Source organism: Astyanax mexicanus, chromosome 11, assembly GCF_023375975.1.
Source record: "Astyanax mexicanus isolate ESR-SI-001 chromosome 11, AstMex3_surface, whole genome shotgun sequence".
NCBI classification, from domain to species: Eukaryota; Metazoa; Chordata; class Actinopteri; order Characiformes; family Acestrorhamphidae; genus Astyanax; species Astyanax mexicanus.
In genome coordinates, this window is record NC_064418.1 from 33610732 (window position 1) to 33627020 (window position 16289).

Sequence of the window (16289 nt, forward strand, 5' to 3'; positions counted from 1 at the left end):
GGCATGTTGTCTATGTTTTTGTTTTTCTTTCTCCTTTCAGTTCTTTCCTTGCACAAATTTCACCACGCACTGAGGAGGTCCTGTGCCCCCCTGCCTGCTCCAGTATGTTCCCTGCTGTCTGTATGCCATGCTTCCATTCTGTTTTGCACCACTGCTCTTCCTCATCACCTTCATCTTCATCAGACTCCTGTCCAGCTGGCTGCAGCCCTGCTGTTCCACTGTAGTCCCATGATTCTCCCAGGAGAGCATGAAACACATAATCTCTCAGCAGCTTTGATCAGCAGGATCTCCAGGCTGAGTTTAGCCCAGAGTCACACTGCAGTGCCAGTGTTGGTTTTTATTTGCATTCATTTATATACAGCTCTGGATATAGGTATATATTTGAGTAAAATTGTCATTGTTGTTTTATTCTATAAACTACTAGAGCATTTATTTGCAGAAAAAGAGAAATGGCTGAAATAAAAAAATATGCAGAGCTTTCAGAATTCAAATAATGCAAAGAAATAAGTTCATATTCATAAGGTTTTAAGAAAGTTCAGAAATCAATATTTGGTGGAATAACCCTGGTTTTAATCACAGTTGTCATGCCTCTTGGCTTGTTCTCCTCCACCAGTCTTACACACTGCTTTTGGATAACATTATGCCACTCCTGCTGCAAAAATTCAAGCAGTGCAGCTTGGTTTGATGGCTTGTAATCATCCATCTTCCTCTTGATTATATTCCAGAGGTTTTTAATTTGGTAAAATCAAAGAAACTCATCATTTTTAAGTGGTCTCTTTTTTTTCTCCAGACAAAACGTCTATGTATATACAAAAAGCGTTACAAATTCGTGACAGCAATGACATGTGGACACAGAAGTATTGTCAAATCTTGGAATTTCAACTATTCTTATGTTTCAGTTACAGTAATTCACAGTAATAAATTATTAAATTTGACAAAGTTTGGGTAACAATAACAGTTCTACAGTCCTTTATGTATACTGAATCAGGCAGCTAGAGACAACCCCCTAAACAATCTAATGTTGTTATCGTACAAATACAAATACATAAGCCTACAGCTGGACACTTATTACTGTCATCTCAGTGCTGTGTAAAACTTTACAATAAAGGTGCATAAATTATTATTATTGTTTTTATTTATGCTGGATTGATATATTATTATTTTTTTATTATTTATTTATCTTATTACATTTACGTTTCTCTTTTTGACAGTCTTCAAATGTAGATGTGTGCAAAAAGAATAAAATAAAAATAAAATTCAGAACATAATTTAGTTATATTTAAAATGTATATTTAGCCATCCTGCCCAGCACTAGTGCAAAGTCTATCTAAATATGTAATTTTAATTTGAACAATGTTGTATGAATTTATTTAAACATGCAACTTATTTTTAATGATTTTATCTACTGCTTGTTTCATGCATTATTTCATGACCAAAGCTAAATAATCTGTTATTTCTTGATTGATGCAAAATGATTTGCTACTAATTGAATAAATGTTAATAAATGTGATATTATGGCTACAATAATCACAATATAAGAAAAAAATGATATTTAGATTACATTTAACACTTCACTGAGTGTTGTGTTCTTCCTACAGGACTTTCTGCTGATGTTCATGCACCACCTTGCCACCATCTCCCTGATCACTTTCTCTTATGTAAATAACATGGCTCGAGTGGGAACACTTGTCATGTGTCTTCACGATGCTGCAGATGTGCTGCTGGAGGTAAACATACCCTCTTTTATTTATGTATGTATGTATGTATGTATATATTTATTTATTTATTTATTTATTTATTTAAGTTTTTTGTCTGATTGTAATTTGGGGTCGGTTTTAAAACTTTTTTTTTTTTTTTTATGTGGCCCTGTCCTGATGTTCTGGACTGCGTTCAATCAATAGGAGTTGGAGACCATGTCTTTTTTTAAAGGCTGATGCAAGTTCTCACTATACAGCTCTGGAAAAAAATAAGAGACCACTTAAAAATGATGAGTTTCTTTAATTGTACCAAATTGAAAATTTCTGGAATATAATCAAGAGGAAAATATATGATCACTGCTATCAAACCAAGCTAAACTGCTTGATTTTTCTTTACCTGGAGTGGCATAAAGTTATCCAAAAGCAGTGTGTAAGACTCTTAAAACCTTATGAATATGAACTTGTTTTCTTTGCATTATTTGAGGTCTGGAAGCTCTGCATCTTTTTTGTTATTTTAGCCATGTCTCATTTTCTGCAAATAAATGCTCAAATTGACGATATTTTTATTTAGAATTTGGGAGGAATGTTGTCTGTAGTATATAGAATAAAAAAACAAAGTTCTTTTTACTTGAACATATACCTAGAAATAGCAAAGCTGTATATGTACCATTTGCGGACAGGGTTCAGATCACTATATAATATGTGGTAGGACTATGTGATATTGGAAAAATCTGAAATTGCTATACACAGTATTTTTCCTGTAATATTAGAAAATACAGGAATATTTCCTATTCAATGGTACAGCATTTCATAATATATTTAATGTCCACTTTTCTGTCTCAAAGATTGGAGTAAAATGAATGATATTGCCTCTGTTAGTATACCTCTGTTAGATTTGTTATGAAAATTGAAACAGTATGACGTTTCCTTTTGTATCAGCAGCATGTAGCATGATGTGATTGATATAATGCGACATTGCTCCTAAGTTTGCAATGTGATGTGACTGTATGTGACTGTTGTAATGGCAGTGGCAGCTCTAATAGATGAAGTGACATGCAGCTGTAATATAGTTATTATAACCTGCAGCATACATAAGTGTGTTGTGTGTCAAACTGGAGATGAAAGACTACTTATACTATAACAGTATGTTAACTGTGATGATCTGTGTGATGCTTGCTAATTACGTTTTTGAACATCCTTCACGCCTTAATGACCTTTTGTCTTTAGGCAGCCAAAATGGCAAACTATGCCAAGAGCCAGAGGCTTTGCAACGTCCTGTTCATCATGTTCGCCCTGGTTTTCATCAGCTCCAGGCTGGGCATATATCCTGTATGGTAAGAATAATAAGACGTCTAACTCTCTCTCTAGCTCTCTTCCTCGTTTTCTTTCTTTCTTTCTCTAGCTCTCCCTCTATGTGTGTGTGTGTGGAGAGGATTTTTGAATGAGTGTCTGTCAGGAACAGATGATGTGTTCTGACAGTAGGAGACAGTGTTAATAATGTACATGACACTGTCTGAAACCTATCAAATATAAGGAGCTTCTCCCAGCTGTATAAGATACAGACAGACTGTGTGCAGATGTTCATGTATCCAGCCTGGATTGCATCTGCTGTTTTGTACAGGATGATCCTGATTGCAGATTGACTAACTGTTGTAATTATCTCTCTAGGCCTATATTTCGGCTGGCTAGCTCTCAGTTTCTCAATGACTGCTGCTCAGAGCTGGTTACTGTCATTGGTTTCATTAGTATTTATAAATATTAAGTCGGTCTTGGCAGTTGGCAGTATGCTCTCTAACCAGCAGCACTGAATGTGTGATGCATTTCTTTCCACCTCTCTCACTTTTGATGCATCTTACTTGTTGCCAAGTAATAGTTACTATGGCGACCACAACAGCATAAAGTTTCTAGCCAATTGAGAGCGTGAGCGTGAGGGAGATACAGTGTGTAAGAGAGAGAGAGAGAGAGGGGGGGGAAGCAGGAGAGATGCTTGGGATCATAATTAGTGCATTACGCAATGCAAAGTTTTATTTTTATCTACTTTATCTTTATTATTCCGCCTGTACAGTGTGTACAGTTTTTGGATAAGTGCAGTAGTATATGTAAAGGGAGTTTCTGGAGGAAAAATGTTTGTGGCCATGGCACTCACATAGGAATGCATTGCAATGGGTCTGTCAGCTTTTTACAGATACATATACAAAAAAACTCTCTACAAACCACCATTTTTGGAACTGCAACCACCAATTTTTGCCCATTTACGCCCAAATCCAATAGCATAGTTTTATGCATTATATGTATTAATTACGGCCGTCAACGTTAAAACTTTAACGCATACGATTAATTTGCAATCAGTAATTATTTTGTTATTGTGTTCTGTTTTTTTTTTTTTTAACACAAATTAATCACGCCACCAAATTTGACCCCAATGTCCCCTGTAATCTGCCCTGTCCCCACCCATCCGGAGCGGTTCGCTTTCTGGGAATTGTAGTGTGGGTGCCTAATCACCCAGATGTTGCAGTATGAGCAGCACGTTAAGTTCTCTCTCTTGCTCATTTTTGTTGCTTTAGCTCGGGCCCTCGCTTTATTTTCATGTCATGACCAAGCAGGCTACAAAAATGCCCAGTACTTCACTTTAACACAGTTTCTGTTCATCTTTTCGCTGGAAAAGAACCAAAGTGTGGGTACAGGTGGAAGGGAAAGTTTAGCACGGTCAAAAAGCAGTAATCAGGATAGAAGTAACATTCATTTGCTTCATCTGCACTGCACGTTCTATTGAAACGCCCTTTTATACACAGCAAATTAAGTTCTAATTTAGAAATCCTTACAGTTCCTTTATCCAATGTGTCATCCATTCATTATTCCAGTGTATACTAGTATTTCAATTAATACCACTTATATAAATATAATTCAATTTACATTCATTCTTTTCTTTAGATATCCACTATAAAAACTTGCGTCTCTAACATCGCAGTTAATCACAGAATAATGTTGCGGTTAATCACATTACATTTTTTAATCGATTGACACCACTAATAATGACTCAATCTTACATACAGTTTTAGGAAGATTTTAATACATTTTGCCTATAGGAATAGTGGGGGATTTACAATGGTAAGACTGATCATATCACAGTGTGCAGCTCATCCACACACCAGCTGAGAGAAAAGCAAATTTTAGTCACAATATTTGGCACCCCACATTTTACCTTTGATCACAACACATTCTCAGTTTCTGCATGAATGGCACTTTCTCTAGTTCTTGTTTATATTTCTTAAAAAATTCTAAAAAATTAAGGTTATGTGAGAGATGCCTCTTTTTAATAAGAGGTGTTTGAGGTTTCAAGAAGTGGATTTAGAGGTTATGCCTCTGAAGCACTTAAGTTTCTTGAAATAACTTTTAGTGGCACCAGTGGCACCTTTAACTTTAAAAGTTTATGTAGTGGAAGTGTATTGTATTTTTTGTAACCATAGACCAATTAAAAATCCAAAATAAGAGAACTATTGGTGCATTCTAATTGAATACTAATGAATAATACTAGTTTTCATTGTAATGTATGTAGTCTAGAGCAGGGATGGGCAACTTCCATGATGGAGAGGGCCACATTTTTTTCAGCATGACCATTGGAGGGCCACATGACCTCGCACTTCAAATAATTGAATATGAAAAACGCTACAAATGATTTTCAATAAGAACAAATTTTATATGAATTTATATCTGTATGTTTACAGCACCAACATTTATCAACAACTATTTTCTGCATATTAATGCATTTTAATACGGCAAAAGACAAACCGTTTGCTTAAAAAAAGTGCAAAAAGGAAGTCCTTCATATCAAAGAAAAAAAAGTTTGCTTAAAAAACTGATTGCAAATACAGTAGTTCCTCTGTGTAAAATAAGTTCATTATAACAAGTCCTTCATAAGCAACAAGGACAAAACATTTGCTTATAAAAGTGCAAAAGGCATTTGAACTCATTTATAACAAAGAACAAAAAAGATTTAAAAACTGATTGCAAATAGCTCATTCAATAATAGCAGAAAACTAGACCACAGAGGCCCAACATTTATTGAAGCTAATGAGAGAGCTGTGGTTTGGCCTGCTGGCTCACAATGGACTGGATGTCAATGTCAATTTTCGTGGTTGTTTGGCAAAAGCGGTCAAAAGTAGAATTACGTTTTATTTTTTTTTTTGTTTTTTTTATTTTTTTGTTTTTTATTATGAAATTATGAAATTATTTTTGATCTATTCGCGGGCCGCACTGAGTGATGACGAGGGCCGTGTGCGGCCCCCGGGCCGCCAGTTGCCCATCCCTGGTCTAGAGAAAAACATACTCAAGTGGAGTATATTTAACCAGTTGCTTTTAAAGTGTGGTTACAATGGACACTATTATTCCACAATGGAATGTGGAAAAAAGGGAGGAGCTACTCACCTCTGGAAGACTATTAGACAGAAATGACAGATAATGATTGATGTGGAACGGGAAAGATGGCAGGAGATCTTTTATTATATACTAATATAATTTTTCAAATATTTTTAGAAATGACTTCATCCCTTCAATACAGTTCAATACATTAATATTTTGTGATCTTACCTACAGTTGTGGTCAAAAGTTTACATACACTTGTAAAAAAACAATGTTATGGCTGTCTTGAGTTTTCAATAAGTTCTACAACTCTTATTTTTCTGTGATAGAGTGATCGGAACACATACATGTTTGTCACAAAAAACAGTCATAAAATTTGGTTCTTTCATAAATTTATTATGGGTCTGCTGAAAATGTCACCAAATCTGCTGGGTCAAAAATATACATACAGCAACAAAATTTGTCAATTTTGGTGATGTAGCGAGTTGTGTCAATCAAATTAGCTTCATGTCATGGCCTCTTCACTTCTTGTAAGTGATTCTGATTGACTACAGCTGTTGACTTCTCATGAGCCCATTTAAATAGGGCTCATTTGACCCAGTGATTAGACTCAGCTACAAAAGCTACAATGGGAAAGTCAAAGGAACTCAGTGTGGATCTGAAAAAGCGAATTATTGACTTGAACAAGTCAGGGAAGTCACTTGGAGCCATTTCAAAGCAGCTACAGGTCCCAAGAGCAACTGTGCAGACAATTATACGCAAGTATAAAGTGCATGGAACAGTTGTGTCACTGCCACGATCAGGAAGAAAACGCAAGCTATCACATGCTGCCGAGAGGAGATTGGTCAGGATGGTCAAGAGTCAACCAAGAATCACCAAGAAGCAGGTCTGCAAGGATTTGGAAGCTGATGGAACACAGGTGTCAGTCTCCACAGTCAAGCGTGTTTTACATCGCCATGGACTGAGAGGCTGCCGTGCAAGAAAGAAGCCCTTGCTCCAGAAAAGGCACCTTAAGACTCGGCTGAAGTTTGCTGCTGATCACATGGACAAAGATAAAACCTTCTGGAGGAAAGTTCTCTGGTCAGACGAAACAAAAATTGAGCTGTTTGGCCACAACACCCAGCAATATGTTTGGAGGAGAAAAGGTGAGGCCTTTAATCCCAGGAACACCATGCCTACTGTCAAGCATGGTGGTGGTAGTATTATGCTCTGGGGATGTTTTGCTGCCAGTGGAACTGGTTCTTTGCAGAAAGTAAATGGGATAATGACGAAGGAGGATTACCTCCAAATTCTGCAGGAAAACTTAAAACCATCAGCCCGAAGGTTGGGTCTTGGGCGCAGTTGGGTGTTCCAACAAGACAATGACCCAAAACACACATCAAAAGTGGTAAAGGAATGGCTAAACCAGGCTAGAATTAAGGTTTTAGAATGGCCTTCCCAAAGTCCTGACTTAAACCCCATTGAGAACATGTGGACAGTGCTAAAGAAACGGGTTCATGCAAGAAAACCATCACATTTAGCTGAACTGCACCAATTCTGTCAAGAAGAGTGGTCAAACATTCGACCTGAAGCTTGCCAGGAGCTTGTGGATGGCTACCAAAAGCGCCTAGTTGCCGTGAAAATGGCCAAGGGACATGTAACCAAATACTAATGTTGCTGTATGTATATTTTTGACCCAGCAGATTTGGTGACATTTTCAGCAGACCCATAATAAATTTATGAAAGAACCAAATTTTATGACTGTTTTTTGTGACAAACATGTATGTGTTCCGATCACTCTATCACAGAAAAATAAGAGTTGTAGAACTTATTGAAAACTCAAGACAGCCATAACATTATGTTTTTTTACAAGTGTATGTAAACTTTTGACCACAACTGTACATGCTGTACACAATTGGGATGCATCCTAGGATTTTTCTATCTAGTCAGACTCAAGTGTGTGTCTCAGATTAATGCTTATATAGAACAGTCTGTCTTTATTTACATGGTAAAGTACATTTACTTTTATCCTGAAAAACTGCAATTCAAAGCACACACCAAGAAGCATCAGGCAGCCTGAATACATTTCATTATGTTGTGTCCATTCATCTTAGCTGTTTATGCAGCTTTGAATAGAATGAGACATTACTATGCAGGCTATTTTATCTTACACGGCTGTATTTTAAGGATTGTGAGGACAGAATGTTTATTGATGGGTAAATTTGAGTGGTATTGTGCTGTAATTGGAGTAAGTTGTTTGATTCCTGTCCCGGTTGGCAGGATCCAGGAAAATGAGTCAGCTTTAACGTACTTCAATCACTTGACAGCATCTAAAAAGCATCATTAAATATTTTTTGAGCTTGTGGAGCTTGGAAATGAAGCCTGTCTTGTATTTTGAGAATAAAGACCGTTAGTGTGAAACAGGTAAGGGATGGGCTCGGCTGAATCAGAAAACGTTCCATAACTGTGTTCTGTTGCCATGGATTTTTGTTGCTGTAAGGCTGAGCTGTTTTACAGTGCGGAGACCTCACCGGCTCTGATCTCGCCTTCATCACTCACGCTGCTGACTCACTTAGACATTAAACATAGTCATTTTAGCTACTGTCACTTCAGGTCTGCTGACACTGACAGCTTCTCTAACTCGTTCAGACATTAAGCGGAGACATTTGGGCGACCCTTCTGATGCAGTTTTCTTTTTTTAATCAACCTTTTGCTTTTTTCATTCCAGCAGGTTAGATACTGTTTGGGGTGATGTAGGTTAGAATACATCTTACTGCCAGTTAGATTAGTGTAAAAATATTAATATATTCATATATTAATAATTATATATACAGCTCTGGAAAAAAAAGAGACCACTTAAAAATGATGAGTTTCTTTGATTTTATCAAATTGAAAACCTCTGGATTATAATCAAGAGGAAGATGGATGATCACAAGCAATCAAATTAAGCTGAACTGCTTAAATTTTTGCACCAGGAGTGGCATAAATTTATCCAAAAGCAGTGTGTAAGACTGGTGGAGAAGAACATGCCAAGATGCATGAAAACTGTGATTAAAAGCCAGGGTTATTTCACCAAATATTGATTTCTATGAATATGAACTTGTTTTCTTTGCATTATTTGAGGTCTGAAAACTCTAAATGACAATATTTGGAATTTGAGATAAATGTAATTAGATTATAGAATAAAACAACAATGTTAATTTTACTCAAACATATACCTATAAATAGCACAATCAGAGAAACTGATTCAGAAACGGAATTGGTCTCTTACTTTTTCCCAGAGTTGTATACATTTTTGTCAATGGCAATGTGTTTAGTATAAAATTATATTTTATATAAAATTTTATATAAAAATAAAAAAATGCAATATACTGTCTGTGTGTGTACAGTATCGTAATATATTACAATATAATAAATCATAACTCCTGTATTGTGATTCGCATCATATTGCCAAGTGCTTGCTAATACACAGCCCTACTGATGCTGTAGGCCTCGGTTATGCATCTGGAAGAAGCCTCTGATTGCTTAGGAGGTTTAGGAGGTTATTTCACAGCATGTAGTCTCTGCACACCACCACCCACCCTGATACCCACAAACAGGTTCACTAGTGTATACTCCCTCTACTGTAGGCTGTCTTTACCCAGAGCTGAGAGCATGCTCAGTGTAGTGCATTCAGATCCATTATTTATATTGTTTTATTCAATTTTAGCCTTCAGTGCTACTCAAGCCTGTGCTCTTGAGCACTTTATTTCATTAAGCATTCAAGCTAGTATTTCTGTAGTAGTCTGTATTAAGTATCTGTGCTGAAGTGTCTTTGGTATGCAGAACAGAATTATGTTATTGTTCTTTTACAGGTAATTATTTTGCTCATTTTTGATCCACTGGTAATTTCACTAATAAAGTCTGATATGTATATTATTGATATTCCCTTCACCTTGGATTGCAGTTTATCTAGAATTCATTATTTAGGTCTGGCCTCAGTTTACCAAAAGCGTTGTCAGAGTATAGCAATGTGTTTTTTGTATTACTAAACATTAATACAAACTATTTTTTTGCCATGGAAATACATTAAATATTCAGTTCCTGTTAAAAAAATTTTCTATAAAATAACACAAAATATTTGCACAAAAGTACCAATAGGTCTAATATAAAATTTTTCTGAGATATTAACTTTAGGTTTTTCATAGGCTGTAAGCTGTAATCATCAACAATAAAATAATGCTTAAATGCTAAAAATAGATCCCTCTGTGTACATGTATATAATATGAGTTTCACATTTTAAACTGAACTACTGAACTTTTCAATGATATAATTTTTTTTTAGATGCACCTGTAAGTGACTGATTGGGTGATCTGCAAAGCAGCAGTGAAGAAATGATCTGTGTGTTTTTGTGCCTCTCATTTAAATGTAGGGTTCTGAACAGCACTCTGTTTGAAAGCTGGGAGATTGTGGGGCCGTATCCATCCTGGTGGGTGTTTAATGCGCTGCTGGTGCTGCTTCAGGGACTGCACACTTTCTGGTCCTATCTCATAGTGAAGATAGCCTGCAGAGCCATCTCTAGAGGCAAGGTAAGATTCACCCCCTCTTCTCCTTGTCTTCTGCATGATCAAACAGTCAAAACATGTCTTGGAGTATCTAATCTCTTGCTTGCTCATTACCTGGCTGTGGGCATTGCTTTGTGTGTACTTTTTCAAATTAATAAAACAATCAATGGAAAGCTATAAAGAGAACATTCCAATCTTTGCTCTGGATAGTCTAATAAAATTTTGTCTTTTTATATATATATATATATGCATGTGAGATCAAGCTTCCTAAGCACTATGTTTCTGTTTTCTCTGATTCTTCGCTGCTGCCACAGGCGGGAAAATTGAATCCTTTACATGTAAGTAAAATTCGAAGATTAGATGTGATACAGATGTTGATCTCCAATTATTTGATGAGTGTGCGGGTGTTTTTCATATACAGCTCTGAAAAAAAGAGACCACTTAAAAATGAGTTTCTTTGATTTTACCTCTGGAATATTATCAAGAGGAAGATGGATGATCAAGCCATCAAACCAAGCTGAACTGCTTAAAATTTTGCACTAGGAGTGGCATGAAATTATCCAAAAGCAGTATGTAAGACTGGTGGAGGAGAACATGCCAAGATGCATGAAAACTGTGATTAAAACCAGGGTTATTCCCCCAAATTCTGATTAATTAACTTGTTTGCATTCTTAACACTTTATGAATATGAACTCGTTTTCTTTGCATTATTTGAGATCTGAAAGCTCTGCATTTTTTTGTTATTTCAATCATTTCTCATTTTCTGCAAATAAATGCTTTAAATGACAATATTTAATAGGGAATTTGGGAGAAATGTTGTCTGTAGTTTATATAATAAAACAACAATGTTCATTTTACTCAAACATAAACCTATAATTAGCAAAATCAGAGAAACTGATGCAGAAACTGTAGTGGTCTATTAATTATTTCCAGAGCTGTATGTGTGGTGCATGGACTAGAGAGTTAATCTATTAACCCATTCATGTCCAATAACAGTTTATTACTATATGGAAAAATGTCTATGGACAGCAGTATGTACAGAATGTAAATTGCAAGTTTGGCAGAAATCACATCCATAATTAATGCAGGAGACCCCTCTCACACATCCTGATTTTCTTTGTCAGAACTGTCTTAAGTCCCTCTATGAATAATGAAATATAAATATAATAACCCATTTTATTTGTTAAATGTAAGAATCATCCAAAACAAAACAGATTAACAGTACACATTTTATTTATTTAATTTATTCCCCAGGTACCCATTGTTTTGGTAAATATCTGTATCCACAAAAGACAAATTATTTTACATTTGCTTTTATTTAAATGAAAATTTATATTTGGATTTGTGCACAGGCATGCTCAGTGAATAAATGAACCAAAAAGAAAATGTTTAAAATTTTAGATAAGGAAATTAGTGATATAATTCCTGTACATTAATGAGGACAAAATGTTACATTAGAAACTATTCATAAACACCTTTAGGGCACTGGGTCATTATAAGTCTTATAAAACATCTTCTAGAGTGATGCTTAATGCAGCTATGCCTAATTATCTTTCCCTCCAGGTATCAAAGGATGCGCGAAGTGACATAGAGTCGAGCTCTGATGAAGAGGAAGTCTCGCCTCCGACCCAGAAACACCACACTAACGGGACCAACGGGGCCCACGGCACTAACGGCTACCTGTCCGCCTCCCACTGTCATTACGAACACTAAGCATCCTGCCGCCCTTAGACGCTCCAGAGGAGCCCACTGCAGCCTGGTTCATTGGTCTGTACAATACTTGTGCGTGTCAAAACATGAACAATGTTGCCTGTCTGGTACTGGAAGTTCTTAAATAGAATAATGTGAATGCAGTTCTGTTTTGGTATGATTCTTTCCACACCTTTTATTTCTCACAGCGTTTTTTTTCTCCTCACTATCTTACATTTATAGGCACTCGGTTGAATATCAGAGCTTTCCCCCCCTCCCTTAGCTACAGCTAGCTCTTGTTTTTTGTTGTTTCTTTGTTTTTTTGTGAATGAATGAAAGCATTTCTCTTATCATCATGCTAGCATGCTGCTGTGGTCATGTAGTTTGGTATTATGGGAGCGGCAGTTTTCTCGAGGAAACGTCTTTGTATTTATTTATTTTTTATATCTATATATAGGTTGCAGATTTGTGGATGAGATCTTTCTTTTTTTTCAAAGTCTTAAAGCAATCTACTGTCAATGTTTGGAAATGGCACGACTATTTAAAATTCAGTCACTGTTTCAGGATTCACCAAATATACAACTTTGACCCTGTTTTTACCTGGTAACGTCATGAGATTATAGGATTATATCTGGATAAGAACAAGAGACATATTTGAGCTAGGGCAGCAAAAAAATATATATATTTTTTTTTATTTGTAAAATATACCATATTTTACGGACTGTATTATAAGGCACACTATTAATGAACATCTATGTTCTGGCACAGTAATCTACACAGACTTCTCTGCTGAAAACTGTTTAATTGGGTGAGTAAAGCGCTTTAGTTTATTTCCAGTTTACAGATTAGATTTTCAATATTTTCAACAGCGGGGTTAGCAGCGGCGGTTAGCAGCATTTAGTGCTAGGAAATGCCATCCAACAGCGCTATCAGCTAGCATTTCGTCCCATGTAGCTTGTTTTAACATGGTAAACAAGCAGACTACAGTCCAACATACCCACCTCTGAACGGAGAAAGAGCTAGCACTGCATTTAGCGGCTAATGCTAACACTGCTACAGCCTCAATGCTGGAGAAACTTTACAAAAATTCCTTTATAACACTGCACTTTAAGCAGAGTGGCTTTACTGCTCCTTAATACCTGACTGATAAAATTCATACATAAGGCGCACTGGCGATTTTTGGGAAAATTAAAATATTTTGAAAAATACAGTATATTGCAATATTGAAAAAAAATACATATTTTTTCCATTGAAAATTGAAGTAAAATAAATAATATTTATCAAAATCCCACACTGCAATCAGCAATCAGAATTCAGTCTGACTAACTGGAGACCTGTTTGACTCCCTAGTTTAAACGTATGTGGCTAAAACCTTATCAAGATGTAACCCAGATAACAATCACATGAAGTGAGCAGGTGTAAACAGGGTCTTTGGCATCATTTTTGGCTTTAAGTCATTTACCACAGTCACAGATAAGAGATAATTATCTGATATGCTCACTGTTCAAATGTATAACATACATTACAGAAACAACCAACACACACACATGCTGTATTTGCACTACTGTAACTGTAAATGGGAATTCTGTAACAGTATTATGTGCTCATGTGTTTTGTTAAAAATGCTGCAATTTTGCCATATTGTTCTCCATCACGAATCAAGAATAGGCTGGTACTTAAAGCAGTGGAAATACCAGAGTACATTATGTCAAAGAATCCAATAAGCAGGTTAATTACTGTATAGTTCAGAACTAATTGGATAATTAATTGGCTGTATTGCATTGCCCTTGATTACAGTGTTATCATACATCAGAGTTATCAGCTCTTAAGCTTGAGTTCCAGAGTGTGAATCAGGTTCTGTATTAAATTTACATTCTATTTAAAATTCTACACAGTATTAAACCATGTGTTATATAATCTTGATCTTTAGGCCCTTATAAAAACTTTATTTAATTACATGGCTGAAAACAAAGCTATATAATGTAGATTTGGTTGTGTAGTACACGCTTAGAAAATAATGGTGCTTCAAATGGTTCTTTGAGTGATGCCTTTGAACCTAGGTCATCAAGTCCGGAGTTTCCAGACCTGGATTTTTGTAACTACCAGGAATTAACTCATGAGAGCCCAGATCAAGTTTTAAATATTTATTCAAAATAACTTAATTTGTGCATTAATTGGAAAATTTCCAATTCAGACAATTGTCCAGAACTGCCCTTTCATACATGTAGCAAGTTTCCAAACCTGAAAAAAGAAAAGAATTCTCTGGACAATTCCCTATTACCTATTAACTATTCCCACATGAGCTCATTCTAACATTACCCATGTTTTGTGGAAGAGGGCTGGCTAATGTCCAGCCCAACAGGTATGGACACAGATACAGAACTTTTCCACTAATGTCTGGAGAGGTTCTGGGTTCTGTTGCATGTGTGAAAAGGGCTTATGGCAGTGGCTGATATAATCAATCAACCTATATTTCCACTCTGTAATAAATTGAGGGTAACCCACATTTTAAATGCAGCCGAGCATTTACAAAATTAAAGGGACAGAAAAAAAGGTTTAAATCATAATAACAAGCAAACAATATAAGATTTAATTGAGAAGAAATCAAATAATTCAGAATAAAAGGATATGCAGACAGGCTAAAATGCAAAGCAATAAAATAGAGATAAATAATTAAAATGAATAAAACATAACTGATTGACCATGTAGTGTTCACAGAAAGTCCAGGAACAGAAACTGGATTCAGGGTCCAGATTTGAAGTCTTTTTGCTGACCTCAATATAAATTTTGTTTATGTACAACTTAAATAAAGAACGCCAGTCATGCAATCACCAATATAACACTACTGGTGCCTGCATTTAAATATATGGTGCACATTTTTGACAGGCAGTACAAACTGCAAAAAAGCATAGATAGTTCCCGTGCAATTATTAATGTACAGTTCATTTCAGCATTGTGCTACTGTATTATCAAAATACCATTGGCATAAAATGGACTTAAAGTGAACATAATATCGTTATTGCAGTTATTTCCGGGACAATATATCATCCACAGAATATTAGTTTTCATGATGGGCCTAACCTCAGCTTTTGGTTCTATAAAGAGCCATTTTTATAAAATATGTAAGAGAAGAAGTATGGAAAATAATTTACTGATTAAAATAAGCATTACTTAATGTAAAGATTTTTTTTTTTTTTTTACCAGTTCTTGGGTTCTCCACACTTTTTTACTCTATGCTCTACATATCATCTCTATTACAAACCTGGTTCAAACCAAAAGAGGTTCCTCTATGGCATCCCTCACAGAACCATTTAACGAGCCACCTTTAAATTTAAGAATGTAAATCAGTGTGTCAGAAAGCATATGCACTTCAGGAACATCCTGAGCGTCACACAGCGGTGTTTTCCTCTTCAGCTTTGAATGATCTGAATTCTCATTGTTCTCGGTATAATTTGACACTTTAAACACTGAGCTAAGTGGATGACTCATTAAAATGCTGTTGAAGTCGGGGTAAAGCTTTTGTTTTTCGAGTATTTTTAAGGCTATTATTTCTGTGTTCTGAAGGTCACTGTTGCAGTTTATTAGCAAGCTGTGGAGAGGAAGTGCAGCTAATTAGCCATTGTCTGTCTCTCTGCACTGCAGACAGTGCACTGATGCTGAATTACGTGGTTTACACTTGATGTCAAGAAAAATGAATCTTGAAGGTATTTTCAAAGGCTCTAGTTTTTCTGCCTTTGATGGAACATCAGATTATGAATGGTAGAGATGAATAATGTTGCCATGTATTTTGAATAAACACGACAGACTGAAAGCACTTTTGAAATTTTCTCTTTCTTTTGTCTTTTGTTTCTTTTCTGATAATTTATTTTTTCTATTTCTGTTCATCACAAACATTGAATAATATGGAATTATAATATAAAGATATGGGGGAAAAATGAAGAGATTCTTTGATTTGACCAAACTGAAAACCTCTGGAATATAAATCAAGAGGGAGATGGATGATCACTAGCCATTAAATCAA

The 16289-nt window shown here is 35.7% G+C and overlaps 1 protein-coding gene across 2 annotated transcripts in view; it reads left to right on the forward strand.

The window, feature by feature from the left end:
- Window positions 1-16082, forward strand: part of cers6 (ceramide synthase 6) — a 52543-nt gene extending 36461 nt beyond the window's left edge. Inside the window, exons 7-11 of one of the 2 annotated variants that reach the window (XM_022680018.2) lie at window positions 1599-1727; window positions 2925-3031; window positions 10447-10603; window positions 10894-10917; window positions 12143-16082. In XM_022680018.2, coding sequence (XP_022535739.1) covers window positions 1599-1727; window positions 2925-3031; window positions 10447-10603; window positions 10894-10917; window positions 12143-12292 — 567 coding nt within the window. In that variant the 3' untranslated portion in view covers window positions 12293-16082. The remainder of the gene's footprint in view (window positions 1-1598; window positions 1728-2924; window positions 3032-10446; window positions 10604-10893; window positions 10918-12142) is intronic. The other variant, XM_049484860.1, reaches the window with a different exon arrangement.
- Window positions 16083-16289: the final 207 nt, after the last annotated feature.